Source organism: Myotis lucifugus, unplaced genomic scaffold (genome assembly GCF_000147115.1).
Source record: "Myotis lucifugus unplaced genomic scaffold, Myoluc2.0 scaffold_169, whole genome shotgun sequence".
NCBI classification, from domain to species: Eukaryota; Metazoa; Chordata; class Mammalia; order Chiroptera; family Vespertilionidae; genus Myotis; species Myotis lucifugus.
The window spans coordinates 224,551-240,907 of NW_005871217.1; the positions used below are offsets into that span (position 1 = coordinate 224,551).

General features: G+C 47.9%; 1 protein-coding gene across 13 annotated transcripts in view; it reads right to left on the minus strand.

Annotated features, from left to right (window-relative positions):
* Positions 1–9,339, minus strand: part of KDM5C (lysine demethylase 5C) — a 32,049-nt gene extending 22,710 nt beyond the window's left edge. For 2 of the 13 annotated variants that reach the window (XM_023760049.1, XM_023760048.1), the window contains exons 1-5: positions 8,630–9,336; positions 4,767–4,844; positions 1,839–1,961; positions 1,355–1,525; positions 699–833 (exon numbers count right to left, since the gene is read on the minus strand). In XM_023760049.1, the coding sequence (XP_023615817.1) occupies positions 699–833; positions 1,355–1,525; positions 1,839–1,961; positions 4,767–4,844; positions 8,630–8,779 (657 nt within the window). In that variant the 5' untranslated portion in view covers positions 8,780–9,336. Of the gene's footprint in view, positions 1–698; positions 834–1,354; positions 1,526–1,838; positions 1,962–4,766; positions 4,845–8,629 lie in introns of all 13 variants that reach the window. The other 11 variants (XM_014462098.2, XM_014462096.2, XM_023760052.1 and 8 more) reach the window with 7 other exon arrangements.
* Positions 9,340–16,357: the final 7,018 nt, after the last annotated feature.

The following is a 16,357-nucleotide window of genomic DNA, read 5'->3' on the forward strand; positions in this document are numbered from 1 at the left end:
CTGGTGGTCCACGAAGTCCGAAAAGTTGGCAACCGCTGGCTTAGAGGATACATCATCTGAGCTTATGCCAGGGGCTGAAGCATGGGCGGGCCGGGGCAAGAATTCAGAGCTGCTTTTTGGAGAAAGGGATTAAGTGAGCTCTCTCTTCAGCCCTCTCTTGGAAATGAATTAACACAGGATTCCAATTTTTCCACCTCTAAAATTGAGAATGTTAACTCCTACCTTAAAGTTACAAGGTTTGGAGATTACATAAATAAAGAAATCTAAAAGTGTCTGCCACTACCAATTAATGGCAGTGACTAATATGATTCTAAAGTATGTGCCTTGGTGAGTCCAGGGACAGTGACTCTCTTGTTCTTTGTTGTATTCCCAGTGCCTAGAAGAACATCTGGCATATAAGCTTCAGCCTGAAGCTGGGATACAGATATAAGGAGAAAGAAGCTCTGCCCCTATGAGTGGAGTGACTCAGGAAAAGAATGAAGAAGGGCAGAAATAGAAAAGATACTGTATGAACAGATCCAGACCCAACTCAGAAGCTCAGCGGAGAGGGGAGGAAGAGCAAGAGTGAATTCAAAGAGAGACACACTACTGCTCAGAACTGGAGAACTGAGAAAAGGGACAGTGGAACAGAGGCGTGGCCAGAGGGAAGGAGAGGACTCTCTCCGCTCCAAAGCCATAACCAGAAGGGAAGTACTCACATCAGGCTGCAGTCTCTTGGCCCGTCGGCCATAGCTGTTGAACTTGGAAGGCTGCACAGACTGTCGCAGGGGAATGCTGTGGGGTTTGTATTCCTTGTCCTTCTCCTCGTTATCAAATGGACGTGTGTTGCACTGCTGGTGAGAAGTAAGGAGTAGAGGTCAGGGCATGGGGTCCCAGCCCCCAACAGCAAGGACTTCCTCTACCCTTACCCAGTGGCAACCGAAGCTGTGGTTGCACCTCCCTGACCCGCATGTTAGGCCCTGCTCCACTGGTGTTTACCACTGGCACCGGCATACCCTCTGGGAATTCTTCTCATTCTTTGCTTATGCTATTCTTCCTTCTAGCCACCTCCCCACAACCATCTCCCCAACGAAATCAGATTCCATCTTTTCCCAGACCTCTCCAGCCCAAAAGATCTCTCCCTCCTCTGAATTCCTTTATCTGTTAAAACCTTGTCACATAACAGATAGCAGGCTGGCCACGCGGATAACTCCAGGACCTTGACCCTGGGCAGTGTGGGGAAAACGGCACCACTGGAAAAGAGTGGAGTTTAGCTTCCAGGTCTCTAGTCCACTGAACCAGTTTCATTAAGAGCAAGTGTGAAAATCTGTGTCTGAGGGGGAAGCCTCCTTCCACCCCGGCCTGGCATCCTTACCACCAGGTTGGCTCCAGACTGGTACATCTCATAGGGGTAAACGATGCGTTCATAGTGGGAGCGTAGCAGGGAGCCAATGTTTTTGCCTGGTGGGTAGTTGAGGCGCTGGGCCACCCGGGCCCACCGACGGTCCTTGCAGATGGCTTCATAGCCACCTTCCTCCACCACGATCTGCAGGGACAAGCAGGAAGGGACGTGGAGGTGCTGTGTGTATGTACATGAGGGAGCAGGCCTGCAGGAAGGGCGAGGAGGACAACTCCAGCCCCTCACTGCGTTGGGGGCTACCCCTCCTCCTACCGCCACCACGAAGACTCAAATTGCAGCAAGAGGTGCCCAGAAGTTCTGCTGATAGCGTATGTGTTACCAGGCTGTGCCCCTTCCATTGCAGCCTAGAGATCCAATATCCAAACGAAAGGAGCCCCCAGAATACCAAGGATATTAAGGTATGGGGTGAGGAGGGGGTCTGAGAAAAACCTGTTCTTACTTTGCTGAGGCTGTAGAGGTCCAAGATCCGCCGTTCCACATTGGGAATCTTCAAGGAGGAGCCCTGGATTTCCCAGAATTTGGCAATCTGGTCCAAGTAGTTCAGTTTCACTCTCGTCTGGGCCTGGAAAAGAAATGGCTCAAAGAGGCTGACCCCTCACTTGACTCCTGTCTTCTGATCTAATCTTAGGGGAGGGAGGGTACAGAGCAGCCCACTACCTAGGGCCCAGTGGATCTCAAACTCTAAGCGGTGGTGAGCCCACCACTCTCTCATCTCTGCCACCTTCTAGTCAATAGGATAAGCCCCAGGTGTCAAAACGGAGAGGGTCGGGTCACAACAGCCAAAGCTTTACATACTCTCTTTCTCAGTGTCCTTGACCGGGCTGGATGAGTAGAATCATCTCTTCTACAGAGAACCCGTGTCCTCAAGTCACATAGCAGGTCCCAAGAGATCGGAATGTCAGTATGATGATAAAGCACACGCCCCGGGGGGGGGGGGGGCAATTTGATTTTTAAGGGGGGCAATTCAAGAAAGAGTTAATGGTGAATTTTTTTGCATTTCTTATGGTTCTAGGGGCCTCATATACAGTATATAAATATATATTATGACATATTTATGCATTTCAGTTCTCTATTATGTTTTGAAACTTTGCTATTTTTTCATATCACTTCATATTATTATTATTATTTTTAACAATTTCTTAGTGATTTCTTCCTCAGTACTTCAACTACGCTTTCGTTCGTTTATTTTTCCTCTTTCATGGATGCCATGTTCTTTGGAAGCTTGTTTAGACCAAGTTAATGGCCTTTTAGGCTTCCTCCACGTGAATAGGAGTTTTTTGTTGTTGTTAATCCTTACTTGAGGATACTTTTCCATTGATTTTTAGGGAGAGTGAAAGAGAGGGAAAGACAGAGAGAAACATCGATGTGAGAGAAACACATCAATTGGTTGCTTCCTGCACGCACCCCATCAAGGGCCTGGGCCAGGAAGGGGCCTGCAAGCAAGTTATATGCCCTTGACCGGAATTAAACCCGGGACCCTTTGGTCTGCAGGCCAACGCTCTATCCACTGAGCCAAACTGGCCAGGGCAGGAGTTCACTTTTTAAAAATATATATATTTTATTGATTTTTTTACAGAGAGGAAGGGAGAGGGATAGAGAGTTAGAAACATCGATGAGAGAGAAACATCGATCAGCTGCCTCCCGCATACCCGCTACTTGGTTGCATGTACCGCAACCAAGGTACATGCCCTTGACCGGAATTGAACCTGGGACCTTTCAGTCCGCAGGCCGACGCTCTATCCACTGAGCCAAACCGGTTACGGCAGGAGTTCACTTTTTGAATAATAAGAATTATATGTCACGTGGGAAGGGGGCATCAGTATTTTAGAGATGCTTAGGTGGGGCATGGCCAAAAAAAGGTTGGGAACCACTGCTCTAATGTGTAATGTGATAAACCCCACTACATCAGCAATCATATTGCAACATATAAATGTATCAAAGCAATACGCTGTATGTTACTTTAAACTTACACAATGCTACAATGTCAAATTTACTAAAAGAGATCTAAATGTCAAATAACAAGTTTCAGCTTTTCCCCTGCTACTGATTTGCTGAACAGCCTTGAGCAAATCAACTTTGCTCTCTGCATCCCCATTTTCTAATTACAAAAGGGGAATAAAATAAGAGCCCAGTCCACTCACCCCAGAAGGATGGACTTATGAGAGGAACAATGAGGCCCTCTGGAAACTCCAGAATTTCATCTAAGCTCCAGGCATGTTCAGAGAATGAAGGTTCCAAAAGAGCAACTCACATTTTCGTATGCACCATGAAACTTGTTCCATGGTAGCTTAAGGGTGCGAGTGCACGCCAGAGACAGAATGGCCTAAAGAACTAAGAGATGCCCGGCCAGCATGGCTCAGTGGTTGAGCATCGACCTATGAACCAGGAGGTCACAGTTTGACTCCTGGTCAGGGCACATGCCCGAGTTGCGGGCTCAGTCACCCGGGGGAGGCGTGCAGGAGGCAGCCGACCGATGTCTCTCTCTCATCGATATTTCTATCTATCGCTCTCTCTCAAATCAATAAAAACATATTTTTTAAAAAATGTTATCTGGGCCAAAATGTCAATAGAGCCAAGGTTGAGGAACCATGGTCTAGAAAACAATGGTCTAGGTCATGGGTATTCAGTTGGGTCTAATATCCCCCCCAGGACATTAGTAAGGCCTGTGGATATACAATTGTGATTTTTGGAGGGGTGGTAGCATATTTCTCACCTCCATCCTCCATGGGAAACTCCAGGATCGTACCTGGAACTGGCTTCAGGACAACCATTCTCATTTATCCTTGGATAGTCTCAAGCCATTAGGGGAAACCTCACCTACCATGCAAAGGGCCTGGACTTCCTGTACAGAGCAAAGGGCAGAGGGAAAAGACTACCTGCCTGACCCACTGCCCCAATCTGTAACCATTCTAGCCTCCACACAGACAGGTTTTTGTGTTGTTCCCACCCATCACCTCATCAAGCACCATGGAAGGAAAGCAGGAAGCACAGGGCTGTGAATGAATTGGATAATGAAACCACATTTCAGCTGGCCAAGCAAGAAAGGGTCTCAGTCAGCCCCCACACTTCCCTTTTGTTGAGCCAGGTAGGGTCAGGGATTGGCAGGGGAACTTCAGAAGTAGCAAACCCTTATGAGAAGGGGATATCACATCCCCAGCCTTTGGGCCACCAGATCAGAAATGCTCAGTGCCCATGTTCTTGATGATATTCCAAGCCCTAAAGCTTCCTCCATGCAACTTCCCAGGAGAGAAAATAAAGACCTAGTCAGTAATGTATCTTAGCCAGAGAAGGTATGAGGGAAAGTGGGGCAGAGCTCAGGTAGCCCTTCTGCCAACCCCACCACCCCACCGGCTGTTAGTCTTCTCACCTCTAGTTCATTCAGCCTCTGGATTCGGGGAGTAAATCTGAAGTTGTCCACTTCTACAGCAAAGGGTGGCTGCCAGTCCTGAGGGGGCAGAGGGGAAAGGGAGTTGGGTTATTCCAGCAAGACCAGAGGGCACCAAAAGCAGCTCAACACCCCATTTGCCCCTTCCCAGACCTTTTAACCTGCAAACACCCAACCCACTACACCACACACAGAACTCACAGCAGGGCCTTAGCAGCCCCTAAAGTTCACACCCAGTGCCCCATGCACAGGCCCAGGGAAACCTCCCAGTCCCTCCCAACAGTATAGTGTGCTAGGATTTCAAGAAAGAGAGAGATGGAGCCCAAAACAGTTGACCCCAAACTGCCCCTATACCCACATTAACCCTTCACCACCTAGGCATGTGTTGTAGGCCACTCAGTCCAAAAGTACTGGAAAGCACACAGGATTTGGAGTCAGAAGACCTAGGTTCATGTTCTAGCTCCACTACTTACCAGCTATAGGATTTTACTTGTCTGTACATGTTTTCCCATCTGTAAGGCAGAAATATGAACTCTTGCCCTAGCTTCCTCACAAGACCAATATGGCAAATTAAAGTGGTTTTCAAATGAAAATGTTCTTCAAAGATGCCATCATGAAGATCTGACATCTAAGGCTGACGCCGCCACCCAGTATACATGCAGGGTAGATCGGCTCTGATTCGGGCAGGATTTAAAGGTCTGGGCCTTAATGTCTGTTTTCTCAGTTTAAAGGGCTCGAGACAGGCACTGCAAGGAACAGGGAGCAAGAATGTGCATCACTCCCCTAGAAGGTTCCTTGGGTCCTCTATCAAACACCTGCCTGGTGCAGGAAGAGGCAGGGGAGGAAGCCCGGGGGTGAGACAGGGTGTAAGTGCAGGGATACCCAACTATGGTGGCTGAGTGTGGGAGGTGTTAGGGAGGAGAAGGGAAGCCAGAGAAAGATAATAAAAGTGGGGAAGGCTCTGCCCTGCCAAGTTGGAGCTTGTTGTGTCCTGCCCAAAAAGTGGCTGTGGAGAACCCTCTCCCCAATGCCCTCCCATACAGTCCTCTCCTCCCTGAAGCCCTGGCTCCTGCTGGGGTGGTAAAAAGAACCCAGAGGAGCCTAGACCAATGCCCTCATTTTAGGAATGGCAAAGAATTGTGATTTCTCCAAAATCACGTGGTAGACGCAAGACTAGAATCCACGTCTTCTGACTGCCAGTCCAAGGACCTTTGCCCTCCACCAGACTACCCCTCCACCAGACTACCACTGTTCGTATACACATGCCTACATATGGAAGTGGGGAGAGGGACAGTAAAAGAAAAGACTGTTGGCCTCTTTTGCACACATACTTTTAGAAAAGGGGCCAGGGGCCTCATACTTGCATATTCCCCCCACTCCCCAAGCAGGTAGCAAACACCTGGGGCTCAGTAAAGCAGGGGCAAAAAAAAAAAATTAAAAAGAGGCTAAAATGTTACGGCTCAAGCCCAGACAAACTCCCATGCCCTCTTGCCTCCCATTAGCAGGGCATTCTCCTCCACGTAGGTAACCCAGGCTCAAAGCCCACACTCCAGGCACCCTTCTTTCCTGCTGAATTGAGTTCTAGATAAGAAAAAGCACCATCAAGCAAACTGACAGGAAATGGCAGAACCGAAATTCTAGAGCAGGAGCTGTGGGTGCAACAGATAGCGGGGGGAGGTCCAGCAAACCTCTGACTGGCTCTTCCTGGGACCTATGAGCTCCCTCACTCTGCCTTCAGTCCCACACTCCCGTATGCCAAACACCCAGTATGTCAGGATTATCAGGATGGTGCTAAAAAGGTTGGCTCCCTGATGCAGTAAGCAATGCCCTTTCAAGCTCCCCTGGGTCTACTCTGGGGTACCAACACTCTCCTCCAACCCATCTTCCCCCAAAGTAGTGGTTACCTGTCAAGCAATTCAGAACCCCAATCACCCTTCCTCAGTCAAATCTCCACTTCCAAGCGCCCACCCATACACAGGTTCCCACCCTGGGCCCAAGCACCACTTGGGTGAGTGCTTCAAATTCCAGCCAGAAGGCTGGGCTGCCTAAAGATGGCCTAGGGGCAGCCCTAGTGGAAGGAAAAAAAAACCAAAACCAAAATAAAAAAACACACGAACAAAACCAGAGTCAGGTCTCCTGAACTGGAGAGAAGCACACTGCTGAGGTACAGGAGAGAAGCATAACAAAGGACACCCCCCCATGCCACCCACACACACACTAGGGACATGTCACTTTCCCCCTTCCTAGTCTCCCCCTGTCCCCCTCCCTCCCCCCAAGGAAGGATAACAACACCTGCACAAGGCCAGGCTGCCCCGATAAATCCAAGACAGAAAAATGGAAATTCAGGCCTCAACTACCCCCTACGTCAGACACTGCCTCCGTGAGGCTGCCCAACACTCCTGCTTCTCCTTTCTGGTAGCCTTCCTGACCTTTCCCTCCTCATGGCCACTCCCTCACCATGGACAAGGATACCTCAGAGATCTGTGGCCAGGCTCCAACAAGGAAGAAATTCGTTTACCCAACACCTCCCAGAGGATCCATTTGAAACCAGCCTAGATCTGTGGCAGAGCACCAGAAAACACCGAGTTGAATAAGAAGGCCTGTGGTGCCCTCCTCAGGTGGCAGTGCGACTTCCCAACCCGTTTCAGCCAGAGACACCTACTCAAAAACACCCTATTCCAGACAAACTGAATTCCTGCCCTTAGAATCCCAAGGGGTGACTGAACACACACATCATCATTTCTCCTGCATGCCAGACTAGCCCAGCCCTTGGGGGACTTCTCCTGGCCTGAAGCCAGGCCTAGGAGCAAAGATATGCCCTTTGTCGCTGACCTCTGGGAATCAAGTGTTCCAAAGGAGGCAGGCTTCCACAGTTCCATTCTGTGTGGGAGTCCAAGAATACCCTATCCTCTGGGACCTCCTACATCCTGGGACACAGCAGAGTAGAAATCCTCTGAGAAGGACTCATACCCCACCCCCAAGCCTCTCCATAGAAGTCAAGTCTGGGGAGGGGTGATGTGCAGGAAAGGCCCGGATGGTGTTGTCAACTAGGAAAAGGAGACAATTCCCTGAACCCACCTCAGGGGAGCCAGATAAAGCACCCCCCATGAGACTGATTCCCGACTGGGCTACCAGGCTGGGATATGATCATAGATGGATTCGCCTGGCAGGGTGTGAGTAAATATGAGTCAACTCACATAGGAGCAAACCAATGACTACATCAAACACCTTCGCAGGCACAATAATTACCACTTATGTAGTGCCTACTACACATCGACGCTATCTAGTTTAATTGAATTTCTGAAATAACTACTCATAGGGCTCCTTTCACAGACTTGGGGAGATTATGTTACTTGTCCAAGGTCACACAGCTGGGAAGCTGCGGAGTGGGGTTTTGAACTTCGGCCTGTCTCCTTTCAGACCTGTGATCTTCCCACTACGACACACCGCCTGCCTTAAGAGAAGTGATGACAGCAGATGGCAGAAAGGCCTTATTTAGAGCAGCCTTGACCTGGGTGGTCCGGGGTAACTAAGAGATGTGCGTGTGCCTCCCTGTGAACTCTCCCCGGCCGCCTAGGCATCCCTGTCTGGACCCTTACCGGGGTGATTCTGAAAGGCGAGATGGGAGTGGGTGTGGGTTTCTGAGCCCAGGTCACTTGGGGGCCTCACATCACGAGGACCCCTGGCCCCAGCATCCTTTCTCCGACCCGCGCCGCATCCACAACGGTCCCAGCCACCCCATTTCTCCCCATCTCCGGCTGCCCTGCGCCCAAGACTCCCCCGCTGGCTACCCTAGTGTCTCATCCCCGGCCACGCCGCCGGGGACCACCGACTCCGAGCCTTACCGCGGGTGGGCGGATCTTGCAAATGCCGGACTTCTCGGCGATGGGCCTGATTTTCGCGATGTAGCCAAGAGGGTCTCGGAACTCGGCCCAGCTAGGTTCGAACACCGGGCACTCCGGCGGCGGGAGGAAGTCGTCAGACCCCGGCTCCATGGTGGACCCTAGGACTGGAGGGCTCGGGCAGCCCTAAGGACTCATGGCGGATGCCGCTGTATGAAACCGAGGCACTGCTCGGAGACTAGGCCCTAAGCGGGGCAGCCGCCGCCCGCCGGGGGCCAAGGGGGCGTGTTGAGTGCCGCGCTCTAAGAGGCAAAGGCTGGCCCTCCTGCTGCCGCCTCTCAATCCTGCTCCGTTCCTTCCAAACTCTGCTGCTGCCTCCCAACTCCCGCAGCCTTCACCACCACAGTTACCTCCCAACCGCCGCGGCCTTCACCGCTGCCGCCGCCATCTTGGTTTGTCAGCGTCCTCCCCCTTCCCACACCACAACAAACCGGATCCCTCCGCGGGGTGGTCCTCCGAGCCTCGTAGAGCTGGTATGAGGCCGAGCCCTAGGAAGCCTTCAGCCCGTGAGGACCAAGCAGAATCGGCAGGCGTGAGTTCCCTATTTGGAAGCGGGAACTCAAAAGTAGCTCCCAGCCTGGGGTCAAATAGTTCTTCTCAGCGGCGGAGGAGCAAAAATTGTAATTAACATGCCGGATCCTTTTTCCGGATGGACCAGCGGTGCACGTTTAAAGGCCAGTGGTGCGCATGCGCGTTATGAAGACAGACCGGAAGAGGAGCAGGGGTTGGTGGGCGGTAGGCTGAAACTAACACCCCCTCCTTCTATGACCTCAGCCCTGGAGGGAGCCCCGCCCCAACATTCTATCCTCCTTGGTCTTTACGTTGTGAGCCATAGCGAGCGACCTCTTTTGCTAGCCTGCAGTTTGGGGCGAGATGTAAGGAGCTCCCGGCTCTAGGTACTGATACCTAGAGCTTTGAAGGAAGGAAGGCAGGAGGCTGCTCACTCCCCAGGGGTTATGGATTTTTAGAAACCCGGGACCCAATGAAAGGAAGGAAATATTTATTTCATCCAAGGTTATGCATAGAGTCGTCTCTAAGATGGGGCTTCCATTCTTACCCCCAGAGTCATTGTCAGCATTTTAATGAACACTTTCCACTGTTCTGTATGCTCTTTTATTGTGTGCACATTTGTGGTATGTACTCCTACAAAATAAGCCTGTTTATATTTTGACTACTGGATATTTAGCAACAGCATATTTATCCCCTATCAGCCCCTCTCATATGAAACACTGTGTATTTGTGAGCCTACGGTGTACTTACCAAACATCCGTGTTCATGGATTGTATTTATGGTGTATAGCCCCTGTCATATGAGTCCCTAGTGTGTGTACATCTATTTCTATTGTGTACATGTTCATTGAGCAGTTTCTGAATAGGTTTATTGTAACTACTTCAAATGAGTGCTTTGCCCATACGTTAGGCATCTACTGATCTACTGCATTTGAGGATCGTCTTTGTTATTCAACAGTTGTGGGCCTGCTGCATACAGTTTGAACATCTGCTGTGCACATATCAGAGTACTTGTATACATGCTAATTAAGTGCTTATTTTTTCCCCCCCAATCAGACTCAATTCCTTAAGGCATGGACAATGTTGCCTTATACATTCTTAACACTTGGCATGGTAAGCAATAAATTAATGTTGAGTAAACAAAAGAAAAATGAATATATATTTTTGAGCAGTCTTATAAACTCTTTGCAAACATTTTGTGTATACTGTATTAAGCATCTGCTATACGGTTGAGTATGTTTGAAGGGGGTAGGTGCTGGAAGCTGGTCCATCCTTGCTGCTTGACACAGTCGTGCAGGAAAGAAACATCTGCACAGCATATGTTTCAAGGGACCTGGTATATATAGCATATTGTTCTTAATATGTTTGCTCTCCTTAGCGCCATGTGTTTTCACCAAGGTCACCTCTCCGAGAAAGGTTGTTTTCCCAGGTGGGGATTTTTCCCTGAGGTTAGGGAGGGGATACAACCCCTTAACTAAGTGCCAGGCGGGTAGTTAATCACTTTAACTACAAACAATCACGCTTAAGCTACATAATCTTTACTCCCTGGAATGGAGATAAGAAACGCCATAACCTTTGCAATAGAAATTGACAGGATTAAAATCGACTGGTATAAATACAGATGTAACAAGACAATAAACATCAGATCCTGATCAGATCCTAACCAGAACTTTGGCTGGAGATCCTGGCTAGAGGTCCTGGCTAGGCTGCTGATCAACTGAAGGCTGTCTCCGTGCCATTCCTTCATCGCCGACTCCGTCCACACCTTTGGGGACCCCTGGACCTGCTGGGGCTGGACCCCAGCAGGTAGGAAGTGTCATTCCTTCATTAAGTTAATTGTTCATAATCACATACCATGTCCCAGTTATGCACATCATTCTGCCTGCTTCAGGACTGGGCTCAGAACAGCCTATCTGCAGGAGTAGGGCACACTGGTAGGAGCTCCACTCTGGGGTCAGACAGGGCCAACTTCTAGTCCCACCAGCTCTCTGCCATTTTCTAATTATGTGACTTCGGGCAAGTCCTAACTTGTGAAACAAATGAGGATTATAATACCTACCTTTCAGAACTATTGTACAGTACCTGGCACATAGAAGGCCCTTGGTATGTGTTAACTGTTATTTTTATTTCTGAAAGTCAAACAACCAATATGTCAAATCTCATTAAGAATCTCTTTTGTTCCAAGCATTGTGCCTAGTGATTTCATATATTTATCACCTAAATCCTTATATTACCTTGAATGTTTGGAATCTTTATCCTCACTTGGCTTGTGAAGAAACTTGTCCCAAGTAATACAAATAGTAAGTGACATATTCCTAGTTTTCTAGGTGTCAAGAGGAACCTCAGCCCCTTTCTTCCAGAAATACAGGTGAATGACCCAAATGGACAACTATCTGGATGAGAAACAGAAAGCTAGGGAAAATGATGCTAATAACAGTAAAATCACTAGCCTCTCATATGTGTAAGCATCGAACAGCCCACATAGCTCTTTCATACCAATTATCTCCCTTAATCTTTGCAACAGTCTTGGGGAAGATCTAAGTCAATTTACCCATTTTGTAGTTGAGGAACTATGTTCCAGAAAGATTGAACAATTTGCCTACTCTTACACAGGAAGTTGTCAACTCCTGGTCAAATGTTCTTCCTGTCATTTGCTCTCACTAGAAATAGAACTGGGCAAGAGAAGGGTGAAGAGAATGAAGAAGGTAGGAGAATATGCTAAATCCTAGGCTGAAGGAAGTTCAGCCTTTCCTCCTGGAGGCAGGCAGCTCAGTGAAGGACAAAGAGCATCGATCAGGAGTTGGGGGACCAGGTTTGATCCAATTCATTCATTCATAAATATTTATTAAATTCCTACTATGCACCAGCCATTTTTCTGGGCCCTGGAAATATAATGGTGACCAGGACAGTCATGGTCCCTGCTTTCCTGAAGCTGACAATCACCCACTGAGATCTGCCAAGTACCTTACCTCCCTGAGCCTTGATTTTCATATTTATCCAATGAGGGGCTATAATTCCCTCATCACAGGGTAGTTATGAAGATTAGAGATAATGATGACTGCCATTCATCAAGGGCCAGTTGATATGAAATAGGTATTGTTATCCGTGTTTTACAGATGAGGAGATTGAAGCTCTGGGAAGTATAAACATACCCAAGTCACATGGCTAGTAAGTGACAGAGCCAAAATTCAAACCCAACTCTGTCTAACTGACATACAATTCTGCCTGTAAAAGTCTCAGATGGTGCCCCCTCCCCCCTCCCCTCGCGGGCAACACACACAGTAAGGTGTTCATGGAATGGGAACTGCAGGGTTAAGAACTGGGAAGCACAAGGGAGCTCACCTTGCAACAGTCTTGGGAAATATATAAGTCAATTTACCCATTTTGTAGATGAGGAATCATATTCCAGAAAGATTGAACCCCCCAGGAGAGAGGGTCTGTGATTAGAAGGATTGGTGGGCTCTCGACCACACTCACCCTACCCATGTTTTCTGAATGAACTGGATGAGTGTGATGTTGTGCCTCACTTTTTTTTGATTTGTAAAATAAGGTCGCTTCCAGTTCTGAAGTAGGTGTCAGCTGTGAGTTCTGACTCTAAAAAGAGTTCTGGAATCCATCCCCTGCCGCCATGTCATTTTCTAATCTATTCCTGTGAGAGCCATTTACTATCTCTAGCCTATATTAAAAGAGCCTCCTCAAGCTTATCAAGGCATCTGTGTGAACTCATATATATATATAAACTCTCTCTCTCTCTCTCTCTCTCTCTCTCTCAATATATATATATATATATAAAATGTGCTTAATACATACATATAGCAATAAAATATATATTTAAAATAATGACAATTCTAAATGAATTATAATAGTAGTAGGTTATAACTCATTGAATAAAATAAAAATCCATAACTCCACACTTATATAAATAAATCAAGTGAGGGAAAAGGGAAAGCTCTTTCTTAAAGGAATGATGGAGTTAGAACATCATCAATAGATGCTCAAACTTTTTTTCAAATAAAAAAGCAAACTCTTAAAGTGGCTATAACACCTAGTGCCCAAATATTGGTTCCTAAGTGCCATTCTTAATCCAAAGAACCAGGACTTCTTGGAAAAAATGCCCGATGCCAGAGTTGGAGCAGGAAAAGTACAAGACGGGCCTGGAACATCCTGTGGTGCCAGAAAACAGCAAGTGTTCGAGGAAAGATGAGGATCTGCCAAAAGGACACAGGCGCCAGCTTGGAGCACCTCTGGATGGCCAAACCTGGGATATATGAGCATCAAAATAAAGAATGACATTAATGGGTTATATATAACCCATTGAGTAAAATAGGCAACCACGAATCCATGAGGATATAAATAAATCAATGTAGGAGAGGGGAGAGTTCTCTGTTACAGTGGAAAGCCAACTAATACAAGTAAAAAGAATGATGGTATTTGAAAATCACTATTTGGCTACCTGGAGAATCATCCGTAAATGCTAAAACTGGTGGGTGAAAGTTTGAGGAGTAATAGGATATTTACATAGTTTCAATCCATCTCTCCACAGGATGCTCATCAATTACAAAGGGGAAAATGGTGACTTGGAGATACTATGTGGCCCAATGTATCGCCTTACTTTAGCTCCTACTGAGGCCCAGGTGAGAAAACCTGTGGCAACAGAGGAATGAGGATACACGGACTGCCCACCTCTGTGCCGTCACCCCCGAGCTGCCCTCTCCTGTTTCTTTCTCATTACTCCACTGATACATTGCAGACTCCCACACCTCCATGCCTTTTCATATGCTGCTCCCTCTGACAAATGCCCTTCTTTCCCAGGCCAATTCCTACTCATCCTTCAAAATTCAGTGAAAGGGGCAGTTCTAGAAACACTTCCCTGACCCACTCTACCCCACCCCAAGTTGGGTTTGCCCCTTCTTTGTGCCCCCATGCATGCTGTGCTTACTTCTGGGCCCGTATTTATTATATTGTATTGACATAGCCCCACCGGGCTGTCAACTCCTCAAGGTCTTGTCCTGCACTCTCCCATATGGTAGCCACTATCCGCATGTGGCTATTTAAATTTAAATGTAAAAATTTGATTCCTCAGTGGTACTAGCCACATTTTAAGTAGCCACATGTGGCTAGGGGTTACTGTATTGGACAGTTAAAGGGCATTTCCACCATCACAGAAAGACCTATTGGGCAGCACCGGTCTAGGACAATGGTAAGAACTCTGTGAGATTCTGGGACCTTTGTCCTTTGTTATGTGTTGTCCCTCCCCATTCACATCCCTAGAGAGACTGGCAGTAGAACCCTTCAGGGGAGGAGCTGAACTACCCCTCCACGCTCTGACTGGTAAGCCTCCAAGGGAGAGTGGGACAGCCCAGTGCTGGGACTGCAATGAGGAGGGGAGGAGGAGAACATCAGAAAGAGCTGAAGGAAACAGGAGGATGTTCCAAAGGAGCCCCAAAGCTTGGGGCACAAGAACATCAATCAATAACTCAACCAAAGACAACTTACTCTAAGATTTAGCATAGAAAGAACTATTCATTCAAATTAGCCATATTTTAGTGTCATCTGTGATGTACCAAGCATTTGCTGGGCAATGCTCTGGACAGAGATCATTCAGATTAGTGTCACTCTTGAGCCACTTATACCCTGAGGGGGGGTGAGGGAGAGGGAGATAGATAATGATCTGAGGAATCTCAGAAGATGTGACCAAGGGCACATTCTGTGAGGGATAGGTCCTTTAAGCCCATTTTACAGAAGAGAGAAAAACTTCATCAGAGATGTTGGGGAGAGCATGCCTGGTAAGGGGAAAGGCACAGGTAAAATACAGTTGGCCCTTGAACAGTGTTAAGGAGAGGGGTAAGGGTGCTGACCCACTGTAGATCAGAAATCGACATAGAAATGGACCCATACAGTTCATACCCTTGTTGTTCAATGGCCAACTATACTGAGTTTGGAAATTACAGGCCTTTTCAGGGAGGAGTGAGTGGATATCCACAATGTGGGCGAGGAATGAGAGGACTCCAGAGATCGGCTGGGGCCACATGGTGGAGAACCTCCAACATCAAGACAAGTTTACACATCTTTCTGCAGGTGGTTGAAAATAGCTTACTGTGTGTCTGGCAGGAGGTGGGCATTTCACATGCATCTATTAACAATTGCCCTGAAAAATTATTGTCCCTATTTTACAGGGGAAACACCAAGCTTTGAGTGTCTGGGTAGGTGACTTGCCAAAAGCAACACAGTCAAGTCTGCGACTGAGCCAGGATTTGAGTGCTAAAACTGAGCTTTGGGAAGGCAAAACCAGCACCAAACTGAAGGTAGGAGAAGAGGGGCATGACTAAAGGCAGTGCAGCTTGGTCTACAAGGAAACAAAAATGTGCTGGTTGAACTTCATTCCTGACCTCCGGGTCTAAGCTCTTCAAACGCTTAGGTCTGGTCCTCAGGGAGGCATCAAATGCTTAAATGGCACCAGCTGCAGCTTTTGCTTAAATGTGCATATGAGGAAGAAAACATTGATTCAAGATGCTAAAGAGTAGCCCAGCAGGTGTTGTTCAGTGGTTGAGTGTTAACCTATGAACCAGGAGGTCATAGTTGGATTCCTGGTCAGGGCACATTCCCAGGTTGCAGACTTGATCCCCAGTAGGGGGTTGCAGGAGGCAGCTGTTTGATGATTCTCTCATTGATGTTTCTATCCCTCTCTCCCTCTCCCTGAAACCAACACACACACACACACACGTATGCATTTTTTTATATGTATGCATTTTAAAGATGCTAAAGAGTAGGGCCATCCAAACCAGGCCTTCTTAAAGGCCATTCCAGACTTTAAAAAGGCACCAAAAATATTTCCTGACTGCTGCTTCCGGGACCCTGCTAACCCCATTCCTCCTGAGCTCTGCTGAGGCCCAGGACATAATCACTGGCGCTGGAAACTCCATTTCATAGGGAGGCTGTTTGAGGGACTGTTTTATGGCCTTGGGAAATATTCTTTGCTTGCCTGGGCCTGCCTCCTCTTCTGTAAACTAAAAGGAGTCCTGCTATTTGTTATCTAACATCCTAAGTATATACACAGAGCTCTTCTAATGTATCTAGCGCCTGGTTTCCTGGCCCAAGTCACCCCCTCCCCTTCCAGAACAGAAATGTAGGCGGCTGTGGGGAGGGGAGAGGATCCAGGGCA